The 20844-nt window shown below is 49.5% G+C and overlaps 1 protein-coding gene across 1 annotated transcript in view; it reads left to right on the top strand.

Moving 5' to 3' along the window:
* The window catches only part of egln1a (egl-9 family hypoxia-inducible factor 1a), a 124361-nt gene that overhangs the window by 46340 nt on the left and 57177 nt on the right, over positions 1–20844 (top strand). Inside the window, exon 3 of the mRNA XM_072498526.1 lies at positions 17932–18068. Within this exon, the coding sequence (XP_072354627.1) occupies positions 17932–18068 (137 nt within the window). The remainder of the gene's footprint in view (positions 1–17931; positions 18069–20844) is intronic.

Raw genomic sequence — 20844 nt, 5'->3', positions numbered from 1 at the left:
TCTGTTGATGTTTTGCCAGTGTCTTTATTAGATCTTTCCGCTGTTCTTCTAAATAGGCAAACTGGGTCTCTATTTGTCCTAAGGTGTGTGTATTTTTTTTTAAAAATAATTTTTATTAAAGGTTTTCATAAAATATCAATAACAAAATGAGAAAGAAAAAAGAACCCAAAATGGTTAAGTACAAAACACAATCTTAAAAAAAAGCAACCCCCCAAACCCCCCCCCCCGTACATAAATAATAAATTAACATTAACACCCCGACTTAACACAACAGGTGTATACACCCCCTCAGACCCTCCAGTGTAAATAACATGAACAAAAATAACGTTAAACCCCCCCCCGAGCTGCTGCTGCCATTGACCAATGTCTATCGTTCTGCCAGAAAGTCTAAGAACGGTTGCCACCGCCTAAAGAACCCTTGTACCGACCCTCTCAAGGCGAATTTCACCCTCTCCAATTTAATGAACCCTGCCATATCGCTGATCCAGGATTCCACGCTTGGGAGCCTCGCATCTTTCCACTGAAGGAGAATCCTTCGGGCTACCGGGGACGCAAAGGCCAGAATTCCGACCTCTTTCGCCTCCTGCACTCCCGGCTCCTCTGCCACCCCAAATATTGCGAGCCCCCTGCCCGTTTTGACCCTGGATCCTACCACCCTCGACACCTTCCTCGCTACGCCTTCCAAAATTCCTCCAGCGCTGGGCATGCCCAGAACATATGGGTGTGATTTTCTGGGCTCCCTGAGCACCTAACACACCTGTCCTCACCCCCCAAAGAACCGTCTCATCCTTGTCCCGGTCATGTGTGTCCTGTGCAGCACCTTAAACTGTATGAGGCTGAGCCTCGCGCACGAAGAGGAAGAGTTCACCCTCCCTAGGGCATCTCCCCACGTCCCCTCTTCGATCCCCTCTCCCAACTCCTCCTCCCACTTAGCTTTCAACTCCACCACTGAGGCCTCCTCCTCCTCCTGCATCACCTGGTAAGTTTCCGAGATCTTCCCCACTCTCACCCACCCCCCCGAGAGCGCCCTGTCCTGTACTGTGTGTGGCGGTAGCCGCAGGAATTCCGCCACCTGCCGTCTGGCAAACGCCCTTACCTGTAAGTGTTCCCCGGGGGGGAGCCCGTACTTCTCCTCCAGCTCACCCAAGCTCGCGAACTGTCCGTCCACAAACAGGTCCACCAACTTTCTTATCACTGTCCTGTGCCACCCCGAAAACCCTCCACCTATTCTTCCTGGGGCGAACCGGTGGTTCCCCCTTAATAGGGTCCACGCCGAGGCCCCAACTTCCCCCCCTATGCCGCCTCCACTGCCCCCACATTTTGAGGGCCGCCACCACCACTGGGCTCGTGGTATACCTCCTTGGAGGCAGCGGCGCCGTTGCCAGCGCCCCCAGACTCGTACCCACACAGGACACCGTCTCCAGCCTCTTCCATGCAGCCCCCTCCCCCTCCATCACCCACTTGCGCACCATTGTTGCATTGGCGGCCCAGTAGTACCCACAGAGGTTGGGCAGCGCCAGCCCCCCCCTATCTCTACTCCGCTCCAGGAAACACCCTCTGAGTCCCTCGCGCCCACACAAACCCCATTATACTCCTGTTAACCCGCCTGAAAAAAGCCTTCGGGATAAACACGGGGAGGCACTGGAACAGGAACAAAAACCTTGGGAGCACCGACATTTTGATTGACTGCACCCTACCCGCCAACGACAGCGGCAACGCGTCCCACCTCTTGAACTCCTCCTCCATTTGCTCCACCAGCCTTGTAACGTTAAGCCTATGCAGGGCCCCCCAGCTCCTGGCCACCTGGACCCCCAAATATCTGAAGCTCCTCTCTGCCCTTTTTAGTGGGAGCTCGCCAATCCCCCTCTCCTGGTCCCCGAGCTGAACTATGAACAGCTCGCTCTTCCCCATATTGAGCTTGTACCCCGAAAAGTCCCCGGATTCCCTAAGGATCCTCATTACCTCTGGCATTCCTCCCACCGGGTCCGCCACATACAGCAGCAGGTCGTCCGCATAAAGCGACACCCTATGCTCCTCCCCATCCCGTACCAACCCCCTCCAGTTCCTCGACACTCCAGTGCCACAGCCAGGGGTTCAATCACCAGTGCAAAGAGCAGGGGACACCCCTGTCTCGTCCCTCGGTGCAACCGAAAGTACTCTGACCTCCTCCTATTTGTGGCCACACTCGCCATCGGGACCTCGTACAACAGCCTAACCCACCTGTCAAACCCCTCCCCAAACCCTAACCTCTTCAGCACCTCCCACAGGTACCCCCACTCTACCCTAATGAAGGCTTTCTCACCGTCCATCGCCACCACTATCTCCGCCTCCCCCTCTCGCGCCGGCATCATGATAACGTTCCAAAGCCTCCGCACATTCGCGTTCAACTGTCTCCGCTTAACAAACCCCGTCTGGTCTTCATGGATGATCTGCGGCACACAATCCTCAATCCTCGTGGCTAAGACCTTCGCCAGCACCTTGGCATCTACATTTAGCAAGGAAATTGGTCTGTAAGACCCACATTGCAGGGGATCCTTGTCCCGCTTCAGGATCAAGGAGATCAGTGCCCGGGATATCGTCTGGGATAAAGCCCCCCCCTCCCTTGCCTCATTAAAGGTCCTAACTAACAGCGGGCTGAACAGGTCCATATATTTTTTATACAACTCGACTGGGAAAAGATTTACTAGGATGTTGCCGGGACTTGATGGTTTGAGTTATAAGGAGAGGCTGGATAGACGGGGACTTTTTTCCCTGGAGCGTAGGAGGCTTAGGGGTGATCTTATAGAGGTCTATAAAATAATGAGGGGCATAGATAAGGTAGATAGTCAACATCTTTTCCCAAAGGTAGGGGAGTCTAAAACTAGAGGGCATAGGTTTAAGGTGAGAGGGGAGAGATTCAGAAGGGCCCAGAGGGGCAATTTCTTCACTCAGAGGGTAGTGAGTGTCTGGAATGGGCTGCCAGAGGTAGTAGTAGAGGCGGGTACAATTGTGTCTTTCAAAAAGCATTTAGATGGTTACATGGGTAAGATGGGTATAGAGGGTTATGGGCCAAGTGCGGGCAACTGGGACTAGCTTAATGGTTAAAAACTGGGCGGCATGGACTGGTTGGGCCGAAGGGCCTGTTTCCATGCTGTAAACTTCTATGATTCTATAACCGTCCGGCCCCGGTACCTTCCCCGCCTGAATGCTTCCTATCCCTTTGATCAGCTCCTCCAGCCCAATCGGGGCCCCCAGTCCCGCCACCAGTCCCTCTTCCACCTTTGGAAACCTCAATTGGTCCAAGAAACGGCCCATCCCTCCCTCCTCCCGTGGGGGCTCGGATCGGTACAATTCCTCGTAGAAGTCCCTGAAGACCCCATTGATGCCAACCCCATTCCGAACCACGCTCCCTCCCCTGTCCTTAACTCCCCCGATCTCCCTAGCTGCGTCCCGCTTCTGAAGCTGATGCGGCAGCATCCGGCTTGCCTTTTCCCCATACTCGTAGACCGCCCCCTGGGCCTTCCTCCACTGCACCTCTGCCTTCCTGGTGGTCACCAGGTCGAATTCGGCCTGGTGGCTGCGCCTCTTCCTCAACAATCCTTCCTCAGGCTTCTCCGCATACCTCCTGTCTACCCTCCCCAGCTTCCCCACCAGCCTCTCCCTCTCCCCCTGCTCCCTCTGCTCCTTGTGGGCCCTAATGGAGATCAGCTCTCCCCTCACCACCACCTTCAGTGCCTCCCATACCATCCCCACTCTGACCTCTCCGTTGTCGTTGGTCTCCAAGTACCTCTCTATACTTCCTCGGACCCGCTCGCTCACCTCCTCGTCCGCCAACAGCCCCACCTCCAAGCGCCACAGCGGGCGCTGGTCTCTCTCCTCCCCCATTTCCAAGTCCACCCAATGCGGGGCGTGGTCCGAAATGGCTATTGCCGAATACTCTGTATCCTCTACTCGCTATCAGCGCCCTACTCAAAATGAAGAAGTCGATTCGAGAATAAGCCTTATGGACATGTGAGAAGAATGAAAATTCCCTAGCCCCCGGCCTTGCAAATCTCCAAGAGTCCACCCCTCCCATTTGGTCCATAAATCCCCTCAGCACTCTAGCCGCCGCCGGATTCCTACCCGTCCTAGACCTGGAGCGATCCAGTGCCAGATCCAACACCGTGTTAAAGTCTCCCCCCATTATCAGGCCCCCCACTTCCAAGTCTGGGATCCGCCCCAATATACGCCGCATAAAACCCGCATCATCCCAGTTCGGAGCATACACATTGACCAGTACCACCCTCTCTCCCTGCAACTTACCACTTACCATTATGTACCTACCGCCATTATCTGCCACAATGCTCGACGCCTCGAATGACACCTTCTTTCCCACCAAGATCGCCACCCCTCGATTTTAGGCATTTAGCCCCGAGTGAAACACCTGGGCCACCCTTTCCTCAGTCTTACCTGGTCTGCCACCTTCAGGTGTGTCTCCTGGAGCATAACCACATCCGCCTTGAGCTCCTTCAGGTGCGCGAACACGCGGGCCCGCTTAACCGGCCCATTCAGTCCCCTTACATTCCAGGTTATCAGCCGGATCAGGGGGCTACCCACCCCTGCACCGCCGACTAGCCATGACCCCTCCTCGGCCAGCCGCGCGCCTGCACCCCACACCCGGCCCGTTCCCCACAGCGGCATACCCCCGTCTCGAACCCATTGCACTTCCGCAAGTCTGCTGACCCTGGCCACTCCTGCCTCCCCTTCGACTCCTCCCATTGTGTGGCACACCCTCCTCTCCCGCTCCCCATCCACAGGCTCTCCCCCTCACCCCTCCGTTCTAAGCGCAGAAACAATCCCCCCCCCCCCCCCCCCCAGTCTTCGGCGCGGGAAAAAAGCCCGCGCTCTCCACCTACCAGGCCCCGCCACCAACCAAAACAGCGCCCAACCCGCCCCATCCACCCTCCCCAACCCGAAAGAGAAAAACACCGAGAAAAAGAAACCCAAAACAATGCAAAGGACCCCCCCCCAAACAAAAAATAGGCATAACACATCCACCGCAGTCCCCAATCGCCCATCCCGACCCACAGTCTGTGTCCTGCTTCTCGGCCTGAACAAAGGCCCCGGAGACTCAAAATAATGGTGCCGGTCCTTGTAGGTCACCCACAGTCGCGCCGGCTGCAACATGCCAAACTTCACCCCCTTCCTGTGCAGCACCGCCTTCACTCGATTGTACCCAGCCCTCCTCTTCGCCACCTCCGCACTCCAGTGCTGGTATATTTGAACCTCTGCGTTCTCCCACCTCCTGCTCCTCTCCTTCTTGGCCCACCTGAGCACACACTCCCGATCGACGAACTGATGGAACCGCACCATCACCGCCCGCGGAGGCTCGTTAGCCTTGGGCCTCCTCGCCAACACTCTATGGGCCCCTTCCAGCTCCAGGGGCCCCTGGAAGGAGCCCGCTTATATCAGCGAGTTCAACATGGTGACCACATAGGCCCCCACGTCCAGCCCCTCCGGGAGGCCCAGAATCCGCAGATTCTTCCGCCTCGACCGATTCTCCATCTCCTCGAACCGCTCCTGCCATTTCTTGTGGAGCGCCTCGTGCGCCTCCTCCTTCACCGCCAAGCCTAAGATCTCGTTCTCATTGTCAGAGATCTTTTGTCGGGCCTCTCGGATCGCCACCCCCGGGGCCATCTGTGTCTCCAGCAGCTTATCAATAGAAGTCTTCATCGGCTCTAGCAGGTCCGTTTTAATCTCTCTGAGGCAGCGCTGGATACCCTCCTGTTGCTCCTCCGCCCACTGCCTCCACGCTGTCTGGTCTCCGCCCGCCGCCATTTTGTCCTTCTTCCCTCCCTTCTTCGGGTCCACCACCACCTTTTTTGTCGCCCCGCTCCTAGTTAAAGCCATGTACTGACGGGGAGCTGTTATTAACTCCTTCCCACACCGGGGAACGTCGAAAAAGCTCCCTTGGGGGCCCTGAAAATAGCCCAAAAGTCCGTTTTTGCAGGAGCCGCCAAATGTTCGACTTAGCTCCGCATAGCTGCAACCGGAAGTCTCGAGAGGGACAGTGTTCACTTCACCAATCTGCCCCAAAATGTCTGTGGAAACTCCTGAAAAAGGTCTGAGAGTCCGTTCCAGACGGGAGCTGCCGAATGCGCGACCTACTCCTCCATGGCCGCCACCGGAAGCCTCGTCCCCGCTTCTTCAATGGCCTTGGTGAGATCTTTTCACAGTTGTTCTCTGTGCTGCTAGAATTCACCTTTAATAAAGGCCCTCAAGTCAGCTTGAAGCCTTTAAGCTTGCCCTTCCCCCGCCTGCATGCTGGAAGAGGCTTTTGTTGCTGCAGCTCCAGCCAAATCTTTTACTGTTTCTGCCGGGTCTGGTAACCAAGAGACATACCATTCCTGGGGGACACTGTCGGCGGAATGTTGCAGTCTTCTTCCCACACCGGGAAATGTCGAAAAAATTCCATTGGGAGCCCTGTAAAGAGCCCAAAAGTCCGTTCCAAGCGGGAGCTGCCGAACATGCGACTTAGCTCTGCATAGCCGTACCCGGAAGTCGTGTGTATTTGTTAACCGTACTACTGGAGGGCCATTCTGTGTACCGTCTCCGTCCTTTCCCTTATCACTCTTCCCATTACTGTCATCTTCCACTATTGTACCACTTGACACACTTGTCCGTTTTCATCCCCACGATAGCATTTCTTTAACATGTTTATATGGCACAACTGGTCCTTTTTCCTACGGTCTGGAGTACTAATTAAGTAAGTTACTTTACTCGCTCTCCTAACCACCTTATAGGGCCCACTGAATTTCGCCTTCAGAGGTTCACCCTGCAATGGCAACAATACACCTCGTCTCCAACCTGGAAGACTCAGGATCTAGCATGTTTGTCTGCCCACATTCTGGCTCCAGAAACCTTTAATGCTCCCGGACTACCTGACTGGCTCCTGTAAGTCTGGAGACAGGAAATCCAACATTGTGGAATTGTCCTTTGAGTTTCAAAACTTCTCCTTCGTCAATTTTAATGGACCCCATATTTCATGGCCATAAACCAACTCAAACGGGATAAACCCAGTAGATTAATTTGGCAAATCCCAGGTGACCAATAGTTTAAAAATCCGGTCCCTTCTCTCAATCCTTTTGGCTCTTTATAACAATAGACCCTAATCATGGTCTTGAGAGTCTGGTGATATCTCTCCAAAGCTCCCTGAGTTTGTGGGTGATAGGCAGTTGATTTTAATCATTTAATTCCTAATATATTCTGGAAAATTTTAGACAGAAAGTTAGAACCCTGTTCAAATTGTGCTTCCAAGTGTAGACCATAGCTTGTGAAAAACTGCATTGATGTTTCCACTACTACTTAGCTGTAATGGTTTGCAACGGTATAACATCCGGAAAACGAGTAGTCATAACCATGACCAAAAGAATGTACTGATGCCCTGCCTTCGTTTTAGGCAACGGTCCTATGTAATTTACTAATTCCCAACTAAACAGTTCTTCAGATCCTGGAATGGGTATTAATGGTGCAGATTTAATCACATGCTGTGGTTTACCTATTATCCGACGGGTCCTACACAATTGCATTACATCCTTGTGCAGCCCTGGGCAGGAGGAATGCCTGTTGACTTAAGATCGGAATTTTCTGAATTTCCAGATGACCGACCATGGTTATCTCATGCAGTACATCCCTATGATACTTGTTACTACTATCTGATGAATAACTGTCCATTCCTCATCCACAGGTCTATGTGGATCTCTAAACTTCCTCATCAGAACTCCGTTCCTAACGTAGTAGCACTTTGGAAACCACCAACCTCAACGTCTGTGAGAGCTGACTGCCAGTTTCTGGATCTGCAACACTGAGGCTTCCAAGTCTCACCTCCACCCTTAGTGCCTTCTTTCCTGATCTGAGAAGGAGATCTTGGGGTATTCCCAGCTTTCCATTCTTTATTATGGGGGTGACGGAACAAAGGTTTAAATTTATGGATTAGCTCATAATGGTCAGCCATGATTGCTGCCCGCCTAGAAGTCTTCACCTTATGGTCTTCAACAAGGATTCTTATTACAGAAGGTAGGGAATTCTGAAATTCCTCTAAGATGAGGATCTCTCTCAGAGCCTCATGGGTAGTTGCAACTCCCAATGCTCATACCCACCGATCAAAGTTGTTCAGCATAACCCTTTCGAGTTCGGCATTCGTCTGTCCCAACTGCCTTCTTAAATTGCAAAACCTTTGTCTATATGCTTTGGAACCAATTCATATGCACCCAGAATAGCCTTTTTAATCTAATAATTCGGGCAGCACGGTAGCACAAGTGGATAGCACTGTGGCTTCACTGCGCCAGGGTCCCAATTTCGATTCCCTGCTGGGCCATTGTCTGTGCGGAGTCTGCACGTTCTCCCCATGTCTACGTGGGTTTCCTCCCACAGTCCAAAGAAGTGCAGGTTTGGTGGATTGGCCATGATAAATTGCCCTTAGTGACCAAAAAGGTTAGGAGGGGTTATTGGGTTACGTGGATAGGGTGGAAATGAGGGCTTAAGTGGGTTGGTGCAGACTCGATGGCCAAATGGCCTCCTTCTGCACTGTATGTTCTATAGATACCCACTCTGACAGGGAAGCATAAACAGGGAAGCCCTGCCAATTTACTCTGCATGGGTAATTGTCTACTTTTCTGTTGGCCACTCCATCTGGGTTGCCATTTTCTCAAAGACCCTTAAAAAGACTTCTACCTCCTTCTCTGCGAATTTTGAAAATTTAAATATTTGCCACTATGTTCCGTTCTAAGATTAAGCTCTCCTCGAATTTCTAGCAGCTTCCCACCAATTCCCATTACCTTGAGCTGAAAATATCTCTCTTTTGCTTTTTCCTCTCTTTTGCTTTTTCCTCTCTCGCTTTTGCTTTTTCCTCTCTCTTTTGCTTTTTCCTCTCTCTTTTGCTTTTTCCTCTCTCTTTTTTGCTTTTTCTCTCTCTTTTTCTTGCTGCAGCTCCATTTCTTTTTCTATTCTTTTTAATTCCCTTTCATGATCGAACTGCAACCAAATTCTCTCCAGCTCCATTTCCCCACCAGAAAATATCTGTGATGCTAAACTACTTCATGGACTCTTCTGTGTTTCTCGCATCTATTTCAAATTTAAATGTTGAGCAATCGTGTCAGTTATCTCCATCTTCCTAGCTGTAGCTGGTACCTCTATTTTTAAACCCGTGGCAATTCCACTAACTTGTCTTTTTGAAGCTTTTTAAATAAACCGGAAACAAGTCATCCAAGTAACCCAAACATCGCCGTCTATCGTGCCAAAGATCCCGGTCGAAACCCAAATTATGTGACATCCTGGGCTTGTGCGCAGTCAATTCCAGCACCACCTGACCCGGAGTCACAACACCAGTGAATTAACCAATAATTCACAGAATAATAAAACACAGAAGAGGCCAGTCGGCCCATTGAGTCTGCACCAACGCATGAAAAATACCTGACCTGCCTCCCTAATCCAATTTTCCAGCACTTGGCCGATAGCCTTGAATGTTATGATGTGAGGTGACAAGTGCTCATCCAGATACTTTTTAAAGGATGTGAGGCAACCCGCCTCTCCCACCCTTCCAGGCAGTGCATTCTGGACCATCACCACCTTCTGCGTAAACAGATTTTTCCTCATATCCCCCCTAAACCTCCTGCCCCTCACCTTGAACTTGTGTCCCCTCGGAACTGACCCTTCAATTAAGGGGAATAGCTGCTCCTTTTTTAAAAATAATATTTTATTAAGATATTTGAAAATTTTTATAACAGTAACCTAAACAATGACATCAACATGGTAAAATAAACATTTCCCCCCCCCCCAGCCCAATCTTCACGCACCTCAACCATACAACAACAATTCCTTCCCCCCCCGGAATACTGCATCTGCTGACATTTTAATTTTCCCCGAGAAAGTCGAAGAACGGCTGCCATCTCCGGGAGAACCCTAACATTGACCCTCATAAGAAAAAATTTATTATTTTCTCGAGACTGAGAATCCCAGCCATGTCACTAACCCAGGTCTCTATACTCGGGGGCTTCGAGTCCCTCCACATTAACAAAATCCGTCTCCGGGCTACCAGGGAGGCAAAGGCCAAGTCGTCGGCCTCTATCGCCCCCTGAACTCCCGGATCTTCCAAAACTCCAAAGATCGCTACCTCCGGACTCGGCACCACCCATGTTTTTAGTACCGTGGACATTGCCTTAGCAAAATCCTGCCAAAACCCTCTAAGCTTCGGGCATGCCCAAAACATGTGGACATGATTTGCTGGGCTTCCCGCACATCTCGCACACCGATCCTCAACCCCGAAGAACTTACTCATCCGAGCCGCTGTCATGTGTGCCCGGTGAACTACCTTAAATTGTATCAGGCTAAGCCTGGCACATGATGAGAAGGTATTAATCCCTCTTGGGGCATCCGCCCATAGCCCCGCCTCTATCTCTCCTCCTAGCTCGTGCTCCCACTTGCCCTTAAGCTCCTCCACCGGAGTTTCCTCCGCCTCCAAAAGCACCTGGTAAATATCCGATACCTTCCCCTCTCCCACCCAGGCACTGGAAACTACTCTATCCTGTATCTCCCATGGCGGCAGCAGCGGGAAGGCCGGCACCTGTTTTCTCAGGAAGTCTCGCACCTGCAAATACCTAAAACCATTCCCTGCTGGCAATTTAAATTTATCCTCCAAAGCTTTCAAGCTGGGAAAGCTCCCGTCTATAAATAGATCCCCCATCCTCCAATTCCTGCCCTCTGCCAACTTCGGAACCCACCATCTAGCCTATCAGGTACAAACGTGTGGTTATTATAAATCGAGGTCCAAATCGATGCACCCTCCACTCTCAGATCTCTTCCATTGCCCCCAGATCCTCAGAGCCGCCACTACCTCCTGACTTGTGGAGTATTGGCCGATGAGAACTGCATAGGTCCTGTTAGCAATGCTCCCAAACTGGTGTCTTTACATGACGCCGCCTCCAACCGCTCCCATGGCGACTCCTCCCCCACTACCCACTTCCTGATCATGGCTATATTAGCCGCCCAGTAGTAATTGCAGAAGTTCGGCAGCGCCACCCCACCCTCCCCCCGACTGCGCTCCAGCAACACTCTCTTCACTCGTGGGGTTTTACTCGCCCATACAAAGCCCAAAATAATCTGATTCACCCGCTTGAAAAAGGCCTTCGGGATGATGATGGGAGGCACTGAAAGACAAACAGAAATCTGGGGAGGACCATCATTTTCACGGTCTGTACCCTCCCTGCCAGTGATAGCGGGAGCATGTCCCATCTCTTAAAGTCCCCTTCCATTTGTTCCACCAACCGGGATAGGTTTAACTTGTGTAGTACCTCTCAGTTCCGGGCCACCTGGATTCCCAGATATCGAAAGCTCTTCCCTACCATTCTAAGTGGCAGCTCTCCCAGTCTCTTCTATCCTCTTGCCTGGATCGCAAACATCTCGCTTTTCCCCATGTTCAATTTATACCCCGTAAAATTGCCAAATTCCCCCAAGATTCGCATTACTTCTCCATCCCCACCAACAGGTCTGAAATGTACAAGAGCAGACCATCTGCGTAGAGCGAGACCCGGTGCTCCAGCCCTTTCCAGTTCCTAGAGGCTCTTAACGTCATGGCCGATGGCTCTATGGCCAGAGCAAACAATAACGGGGCACCCTTGCCTCGTCCCTCGGTGTAGTTCAAAATACCCCGACCTCAGCCGGTTCGTTCGCACACTCGCTACTGGTGCCTGATAGAGCAACCGCACCCAGTCAATAAAGCCCTGCCCAAACCCAAACCTTCCCAGCGCCTCCCACAGGTAATTCCATTCCACCCCATCAAAAGCCTTCTCCTCATCCATCGCTACCACCACCTCCGCCTCCTCTCCTTCTGAGGGCATCATAATAACATTTTGAAGCCTTCGAACATTGGCCTTGGGTTGCCTGCCCTCGGGACACAGTCCTCTATTCTTCTGGCCAGTATCTTAGCCAGCAGTTTGGCATCCACATTCAGTAGAGAAATTGGCCTGTCTGACCCGCATTGCTCAGGATCCTTCTCTCGTTTCAGGATAAATGAAATTGAGGCCTGCGACATTGTTGGGGGGAGGACTCCCTTCTCTCTTGCTTCGTTAAATGTCCTCACCAGCAGTGGGTCAATATCTCTGAAAACCTCTTATAGAATTCCACCGGATAGCCGTCAGGCCCCGGGGCCTTGCCTGACTGCATGCCCTCCAGCCCCTTGATTATTTCCTCAATCTCAATTGGGGCTCCCAGCCCCTCCACCAGATCCTCCTCCACCCTTGGGAACCTCAACTGATCCACCCCAGCCGGGGGTTCCGACTCATACAGTTTACTATAAAAGTCCTTAAACACCTCGTTCACCCCCGCTGGGTCCAGGACAGTATTACCATCTCTACTCTTTACTTTACCTATCTCCCTGGCCGCCTCTCTTTTCCTGAGCTGGTGCGCCAACATTCTGCTTGCCTTTTCCCTGTACTCATAGATCGCCTCCCTTGCCTTCCTCAACTGTTCCACCGCTTTCCCTATGGTCAACAGCCCAAACTCCTCCTGTGACCTCCGCCGCTCCCTCAGTAGCCCCGCGTCCAGGGCCTCCAAGTATCTCCTGTCCATCTGGAGTATCTCCTCCACTAATCTATCCCTCTCAGCCTGTTCCACCGTTTCTCTGTGGGCCCGTATCGAGATTAATTCAAGGCTTAATTTAAGCCTTCAAAGCTTCCCAGACCGTCGCTGCAGAGAGCTACCCTCCCCCCCCCCCCCCCCCCCACCCCGTATCATTTGTTTCCAGGTAGTTCTGGGTGGACTTGTTAACCCGCCCACAGATCGCTTTGTCCGCTAGCAACCCCACATCCAGTCTCCAAAGCGGGAATTGCCCTCTCTCCACACTAACCCGTAGATCCACCCAGTGCGGGGCATGATCCAACACTGCAATTGCCGAGTACACAGTATCCGCCACCTTCGGTATTAGCGCCCTGCTCAGAACAAAAAGGTCGATGCGAGAGTATACCTTGTGGACATGTGAAAATAAGGAAAACTCCTACGTCCTCGGCCGTGCAAACATCCATGGGTCTCCTCCCCCCAACTGTTCCATAAAACCCTTCAATTCCTTGGCCGCAGCCGGCCCCCTCCCGGTCCTGGATTTTGACCGGTCCAATTCCGGATCAATGACTGTTGAAGACCCCTCCCATGATCAGGTTATGTGACTCTAAGTCTGTGATCTTATCTAACACCCGCCTCATAAATTCCACGTTGTCCCACTTCGGAGCATATAAGTTCACAATTACTACTCGTACCCCCTCCAGCTTCCCACTCACCATTATGTACCTACCCACCTTGTCTGACACGATTCTCCCTGCCTCGAATGCCACACGTTTGCTGATCAAGATCGCTACCCCCCCTGGTCTTAGAGTCCAGTCCTGAGTGGAACACTTGGCTAACCCACCCCTTCCTCAATCTCGTCTGGTCTGTAACCTTTAGGTGTGTCTCTTGCAGCATTGCCATGTCCGCCTTCAGTTGCCTCAAATGCGCAAACACGCGAGCCCTCTTGACCGGCCCATTCAGTCCTCATGTTCCATGTGATCAGCCTGGATGGGGGGCTTCTGCCCCCCCTCCCCCTCCCAACCCCACCGCCGACTAGCCATCACTCCGCTTCCGCGAGTCCCCGCTCGGGCTGTCGCCATTCCCGACCTCCCATTTGTGCCCGAGTAAAGGTTCCTCCCCTGTCAGCAAAGCAGCTCCCCTTCTCTCTCTCCCTCCCCCCCCCCCCCCCCCCCAGCAAACACTAGAAACCCAATCTCCCAAGTCAAGCTCCAGCTTAACAGCTGCTCGCCCCCACTGCGCTTCCGAGAGTCAGCTGACCCATGCTGACTCGATAGCTCCCGCCCCTGGCACCAAGCAGTCTGTCTCCCTATTGTACTCTCTCTCTCTCTCTCTCTCTCTCTCTCTCTCTCTCTCTCCCCCCCCCCGGCCACATGAGTAAACATTTTAAAAGCATTACATTCCCCAGTAAACAAACAACAGAAAAAACAGTGAAGAAAGTCACGTTAGAAAAATAGCCACCCAGAAAGCAGAACCAAATTCAAAGCCCATCTCCCCCCGCCCCCCCCCCCCCCCCCCCCCTCTAACAAGGTCCCTGCAGGACAGAGCAACCTTTAACCATCCACACAGCCCTATATTTCACATGGAGCTACTTAAATTTATGCAATCCAGCACCACAAATCGCTGCCACAGTACTTCTCCAAGGCCTAAGTGTCTTTTAATTCGCCTCCAGCTTCATTTCTTTAATAGAGGTCCATACTTCATCTGGCGTTTCCAAGTAGAAGTCCCGTTCCTCATGTGTGACCCACAGAAGGGCTGGGTACAGCATCCCGAACTTCACCCCCTTCTTAAAGAGGGTCGTTTTTGCCCGATTGAAACCTCTTGGCCAAATCCGCTCCCAAGTCCTGATAGATGCGCAGCTCACAGTTCTCTCACTTGCTGCTCCGTTCTTTCTTGGCCCACCGCAAAACGTGTTCCTTGTCCATGAAATGGTGAAAACGTACCACCATGGCCCTCGGCGGCTCGTTCGCTCTGGGCTTCCTCGCGAAGGCTCTGTGCGCTCTGTCCAATTCCAGGGGCCGAGGGAACACCCCAGCCCCCATCATCTTCTCCAATATGTCCGTCACATAGGCCCTTGCATCCAATCCCTCACTGCCTTCAGAGAGGCCAACAATTCTGAGATTCTGCCTCCTGGACCGATTCTCCAGGTCCTCCAGCTTCTCCTGCATTCTTTTCTGGCGGTCGTTCATCATCCCCACCATGCTTTCCAGCACGGTTATATATTCCTCGTGCTCGGAAAACCTTTGTTCGACCTCCTGGATCGCTCTCCGTGGGTTTCCTGATTCTGAACCACTTGATCAATCGAAGCCTTAATTGGGTCCAGTGTGTCCTCCTTCAGCTTGGCGAAGCAATCCTTGAAAAACTTCACCAGCTGCTCAGTCGACCACTGTGCCGTCTCCCCGCGGCCCTTGCTCTCCGCCATGCTGTCCTGTGTTACCAGCTCTGCTTGCGTCTTCCTTATAGGACTTTGTTGTCTCACACGGCCACTTCTGGTCCAATTCTCCATACACCGGAGGGGAATTTCTCCTTACTGTCTCACTCTTCACTGATTTATCCCATAAAATCTGAAAAAAACCAGGGGAAATAGGTCCAAAAGTCCGTTACAGGCGGGAGCTATCAAATGTACGACCTACTCCTCCATGGCCGCCACCGGAAGTCGGAACAGCTGCTCCTTATCCACCCTGCCTATGCCTCTCATAATCTTGTACACCTCAATCAGTTCGCCCCTCAATCTTCTCTGCTCCAGCGAAAACAACCCAAGCCTATCCAACCTCTTTTCATAACTTAAATATTCCATCCCAGGCAACATCCTGGTGAATCGCCTCTGCACCCTCTCCAGTGCAATCACATCCTTCCTATAATGTGGCTGTGGTGATATGCATCACCGTATATACATCACCGTATATACACAAGGGGTTAATGTAAGTACACTACAACTAAGTAACCACTAGAGGGACCACCAGAGATGTCATGACATGCAGACATACAGCCAATGGGTCATTACAACAAAGACACAACCAATGGGTAATCAGGACACGCAGAGGTGCATCACCACAAGGGGGCACTTCACAACCCTGAGGGCAGCACGGTAGCATAGTGGTTAGCACAATTGCTTCACAGCTCCAGGGCCCCAGGTTCAATTCCCGGCTTGAATCACTGTCTGTGCGGAGTCTGCACGTTCTTCACGTGTGTGCGTGGGTTTCCTCCGGGTGCTCCGGTTTCCTCCCACAGTCCAAAGATGTGCAGGTTCGGTGGATTGGCTGTGCTAAATTGCCCTTAGTGTCCAAAATTGCACTTCGTGTTGGCTGGGGTTACTGGGTTATGGGGATCGGGTGGAGGTGTGAGCTTGGGTAGGGTGCTCTTTCCAAGAGCCAGTGTAGACTCGATGGGCCGAATGGCCTCCTGCACTGTAAATTCTATGAACCCGTATAAAAGGACAGGGCACACATGCTCTGCCTCTTTCCACAGACAGACATCTAGAGAGTACATCAGAGTTGATAAGCAGCATCACACCCAGCACATGGCTTAGAGCAGGCTGGTAAAGATAGACTGAATTACTACAGTTAGATTAGCAGAGAGTGAAACTCATTTAAAAACTGTGTTAATAGTTCAATCAACACGTTGAACTCATTTCATAGTCTGGAGCTTCCTTTGTCAAAGCATACATCAAGGAAGCAGCTTATGCTACACGAAGCAGCATAACAAAACAGTGGCGACCAGAATTGTACACAGTACTCCAGCCGTGGCCTCATCAAAGTTCTATACAATTCCGACATGGCTTCCCTGCTTTTGCAATCTATGCCTCGATTGATAAAGACAAGTGTCCCATTTGCCTTTTCACCACCCTATTAACCTGCCCTTCTGCCTTCAGAGATCTACTGACAAACACATCAAAGTCCTTTTGTTCCTCGGAACTTTCTAGTGTCATGCCATTCATTGAATACTTGTCACATTACTCCTTCCAAAGTTTATCACCTCACACTTTTCAGGGTTAAATTCCATCAGCCAATTTTCTGCCCATTTGACCATCCTGCCTACATCTCCCTGTAACCCAAGACGCTCACCCTCACTGTTAACCCAGCCAATCTTTGTGTCATCGACATACTTACTGATCCTACCCACCACATAGTCATCTATGTCATTTACATAAATGACAAACAATTGGGGACCCAGCACAAATCCCTGTGGTATGCCCCTGGACACTGGCGTCCAGTCACTAAAGCCTGTCATCACTCTGTCTCCTACAGATAACTAACTTTGAATCCACCTTATTAAATTACCCATGTGCCTTCTTTATAGGATTTTAAACTTTTTTACTTTTACCAGCCAAACCTTTCTCATATCCTAATTCTTAGAAAAATACCCGAAGTCTTTGGCCCATATAATTACTTTCACCAGGTTTATAAATATAAACACAATGACTTTTTATTAATAACGAGAACTGTAATGAAATATGCAGTGAATTGTTTGCAGCACCGTACTCCTCTTCAAACTCTACATTTAGTCTAAGGCTTTACTGTAGATTCATTCAGACCTTTGTAGTTTCAGAAATACAGCAACCACCGCCTTTCTGGAGACAGAGCAACAGAGGGTCCTGATCTTTGTTTGCAGCCTGTAATGGTTTTCCTGTCGATACATCCATTCAGGTTCTTTCCAATTCCAGGAATGCAGCACTCTCAGCCTTTCTGGAGAAAATACAGAGGAGAGGGAGAGAGTCATTGTCTCTATGCTTCTAGGAGTCAAACCGAGCTCCTTGGGTCTCTGAAATCATTCCACTGGGACAGAATCCAATCAACACCTGCTACCCAGCAGCGTATAGCCTTTTGGACCAGTCCAATCAATCAAATGGAGTCCCACCCCATCCCTCTCTGATGCCAAAATGTCTGAAGCTCCTGTTCAAAGTAGCAGAGACCAGCAGTGTTCTCTCCTGTAACTTCTGAATTCTTCATTCTCTCTACAGCTTAACTTAAAGATACATGTTGATTAATCACCCATGGATCAAAAATGATAATAGCAAAACAAAAGAAAGGGAAAATAAGGAAATAAACAGGAAGAACCCCATACAATGTGTAAGGTTTAGACTTTTTTTACCTTTAAGATCTCATGATGAGTGGACAAATTGTAATTTTGAAGTAACCAACTGGAGGGAATGATTTTTAATTCTGAGTGTTATACTGAGAAATTTTAGATGACTTTTACAAACCTATGACACTGGAAAAATGATCTGTCATCAGCAGATTAAATGCACTGAAATAGTATAAACTTCAGATACTAAGAAATATTTAGTGATTATTTGCTTTGTATCTAGGAGCTCAAAGTGTACTAATGAGGTCTAGTACCTAAAGATTTCTTTTGCTTTGCTAGGTGAATGGGGGTCTTCTTCGAATTTTTCCAGAAGGCAAATTACAGTTTGCTGATATTGAACCAAAGTTTGACAGGCTGCTATTTTTTTGGTCTGATCGACGCAACCCTCATGAAGTACAACCTGCTTATGCCACAAGGTCAGTTTTACAAAGTCCTTTTATTGGGAAGAAAGCAAAAGTTGAAAAATCACATTCGTAGTTGTCATTTTCCATTTATTTCAGGAGTAGGCACAGCGGGTTATGCTTGTCAGACGAAACGTGACGCAGATAGTGCCTATTTGAATTGTTACATTTTTAATCCTCACAAGGTGAACTCGTGTAGTTAGTGTTAGTGCACTTGATGGCTGAAATTCCCATAACTAACGGGCATATACCAGCAACCAAAATTATGAAGAAAAATCTATGCAACAAAAATAATCCTGGGTCGACATGATATGCTACTTCAGACCACTTGTAGCAGCATGTTTTATCAACTGTCCATAGATTAATTATAGCAGTCATTCTGTAATGAAATTAGAACACACACAGCTTCCTTCCTTTACGTACAAGGAACATCCCGAATACAGATGGTGTCAAATCAAACCTGCAGAACTGATTAGGAATGAAAATGCACAAATATTTTCTGTTCAGAATTTTTTTCTCCTCCCTACTCCAACCATTCCCACCACTTGCTACCATAAAATTTGTTAGCTAACTGAAAACTACTGTTTCTGCTCAAGTGCAGGGTTGGGCCATGTTCCAAAAATGGTTGCAATCATTTATTGGGGCGAGAACTTTGAAACCACCGAACTCTTAACATAAAGTACTTGAGGCAAATTCCAAAAACTCTTGATTTCTAAAATGCTCACAATTAAAATTGTAACGCATAGGGGAGCATAGGTACATCTTTATTTCTTTCTCACATATATAGATGTCAAAAAATACAGATTATGGATTTTCTCAATTTAAAATTTAATATACCAATTACTTCAATTATAAAAGAAGATGTAATGCCAGGTAAGTGGACAGTGGAGGCTTAAAGGATAGAATTAAAGAATAGAAAGGATTTAAGATTGTAATAGAAGTTGTGTATAGGCCTCCTGGTAGAAGCTGTGGATTGGTAGAATGTATAAATGCTGAGATTAGACAAGCGCATGTACCAAAGGCCGCGTGTTTTAATCGATTTTAGCTTTATATAGATTGGAATAAGTTGACTAAAAACATGTCCGAAAGTTAGTCAATTTCTTAGTGTTCAGGCCAGTGTCCTCAAGTCATCAGTGGGATATGCCATATTAGATGGAGTAATGATCCACTGTTACTCAACAGCCTAACACTGAACATTTATCGATCAGCAATCATGATGTGATCAAGTTCAACATAGTATTTGAAAGGGAGAAATAAGGGAATGGCATGATGGCGCAGTAGTTAGTTCTGTTGCATCACGGCACCCACGGACCGGGTTCAATCCCAGCCCTGAGTCACTGTCAGTGTGGAGTTTGCACATTCTCCTGTGTCTGCGTGGGTCTCACCCCCACAACCCAAAGATATGCAGGGTAGGTGGATTGACCACGCTAAATTGCTCCTTAATTGGGAGAGAAAAAATAATTGGTCACTTTAAATTTAAAAGAAAAAAAATGAAAGGGAGAAATAGATTCCAGACTTGAGCAAGGCTCTCTTCAATGCAGTGTAACTGAAACAGTCTGCAGTGAACTGGGAAAATCTATCAATGAGTAAAATGACTGAAGATCACTGTGGGATATTCAAAAATCTCATGTAATATACACGCAGAAACAAGCTATTCGGCCCAACAAGTCTTTTACAGCAAGTGATGTAATCAACTTATATTAGTCATGAAGACCCCACCTTCTCTACCTTGTCCCTCGCCTGAGATGTGGTGAACCTCAGGTTAAACCGCCGTCAGTCAGCTCTCTCACTCAAATGGTCAGCTGGGACTATGGCGACTTTACTTTTATTATTAAGGGGCCAGAGCCCGACATTTCAAAATAAAACCATGAAGAGACGAGGGACAACATAAAACTAAAAGAAAAAGTATAGACCTGTAGATGAGAGGGACGTAAAGAAAAACAAAGGGTGATAAAACAGCTAATGGAAGCTACAAAGAGGGAGTATAAAGGTAATTTTGGGATATCAAAACCAACTCAAATGCTCTGAAGAGTCATAGAGACTCAACAATTTAATTATGGTTGTCTCTTCACAAATGCTGACAGACCTGCTGAGTTTTCAAGCATTTTTTGTTTTATTTCAGATTTCCAGCATCTGCAGTATTTTGTTTCTATCAAAATTTTTATAATTTTATGCGGTGAAAGAGAATGGTTCAGAATAATTTGAAGTCTTGAAAACTGATAATGGTGATATTCTCAGTGAAAATAAGGAAACTATCTCAGTCTCATAACTGGACTGGAGGATCCCTTGAATGAAACCCTGGCTCTAAAGACAGTGAGCGGGATTTTCTTGACTGATGCGGGCGTCGATTTGACACCAAATCGCAATTCTCTGTCACCTCGGCAGTGGTGTTAATGCTTTCTGGAATGCATGTACAGTAAACACCTTTTGCATGTCATTAGCGGGCCAGGTATTCTCCGGGGCCTCCACGATTCTCCTCCAATGGGCCGAGTTCCCGACGGCGTGTTTCACTTGTGTTTGTCAAAATCGTGAAACAGCGTTGTGGCTGATGAGGGAGAGAGAGAGGTGGTAGGACACAGAGACGAGCGACTGTGGGCTGCTGGACCGGTCACTGGCTGGGATGGCAGGGGGGGATGGGAACAGGCCAAGTGGCCAAGGTGAGGCCCCCCCCCCGCCCCGCCCGGGACTGGGTCAGTGTCCAGTCATGGAGTGCCATTACCGTGGCCTGCAAGACAGCTTGCTGCACGTCCCACTGACCACCTTGGCCCCTGGTTCTGCAGAGTGATACCGG

Source organism: Scyliorhinus torazame, chromosome 4 (assembly GCF_047496885.1).
Source record: "Scyliorhinus torazame isolate Kashiwa2021f chromosome 4, sScyTor2.1, whole genome shotgun sequence".
In the NCBI taxonomy this organism is placed as follows: Eukaryota; Metazoa; Chordata; class Chondrichthyes; order Carcharhiniformes; family Scyliorhinidae; genus Scyliorhinus; species Scyliorhinus torazame.
This window is presented reverse-complemented; position numbering and strand designations above follow the sequence as displayed.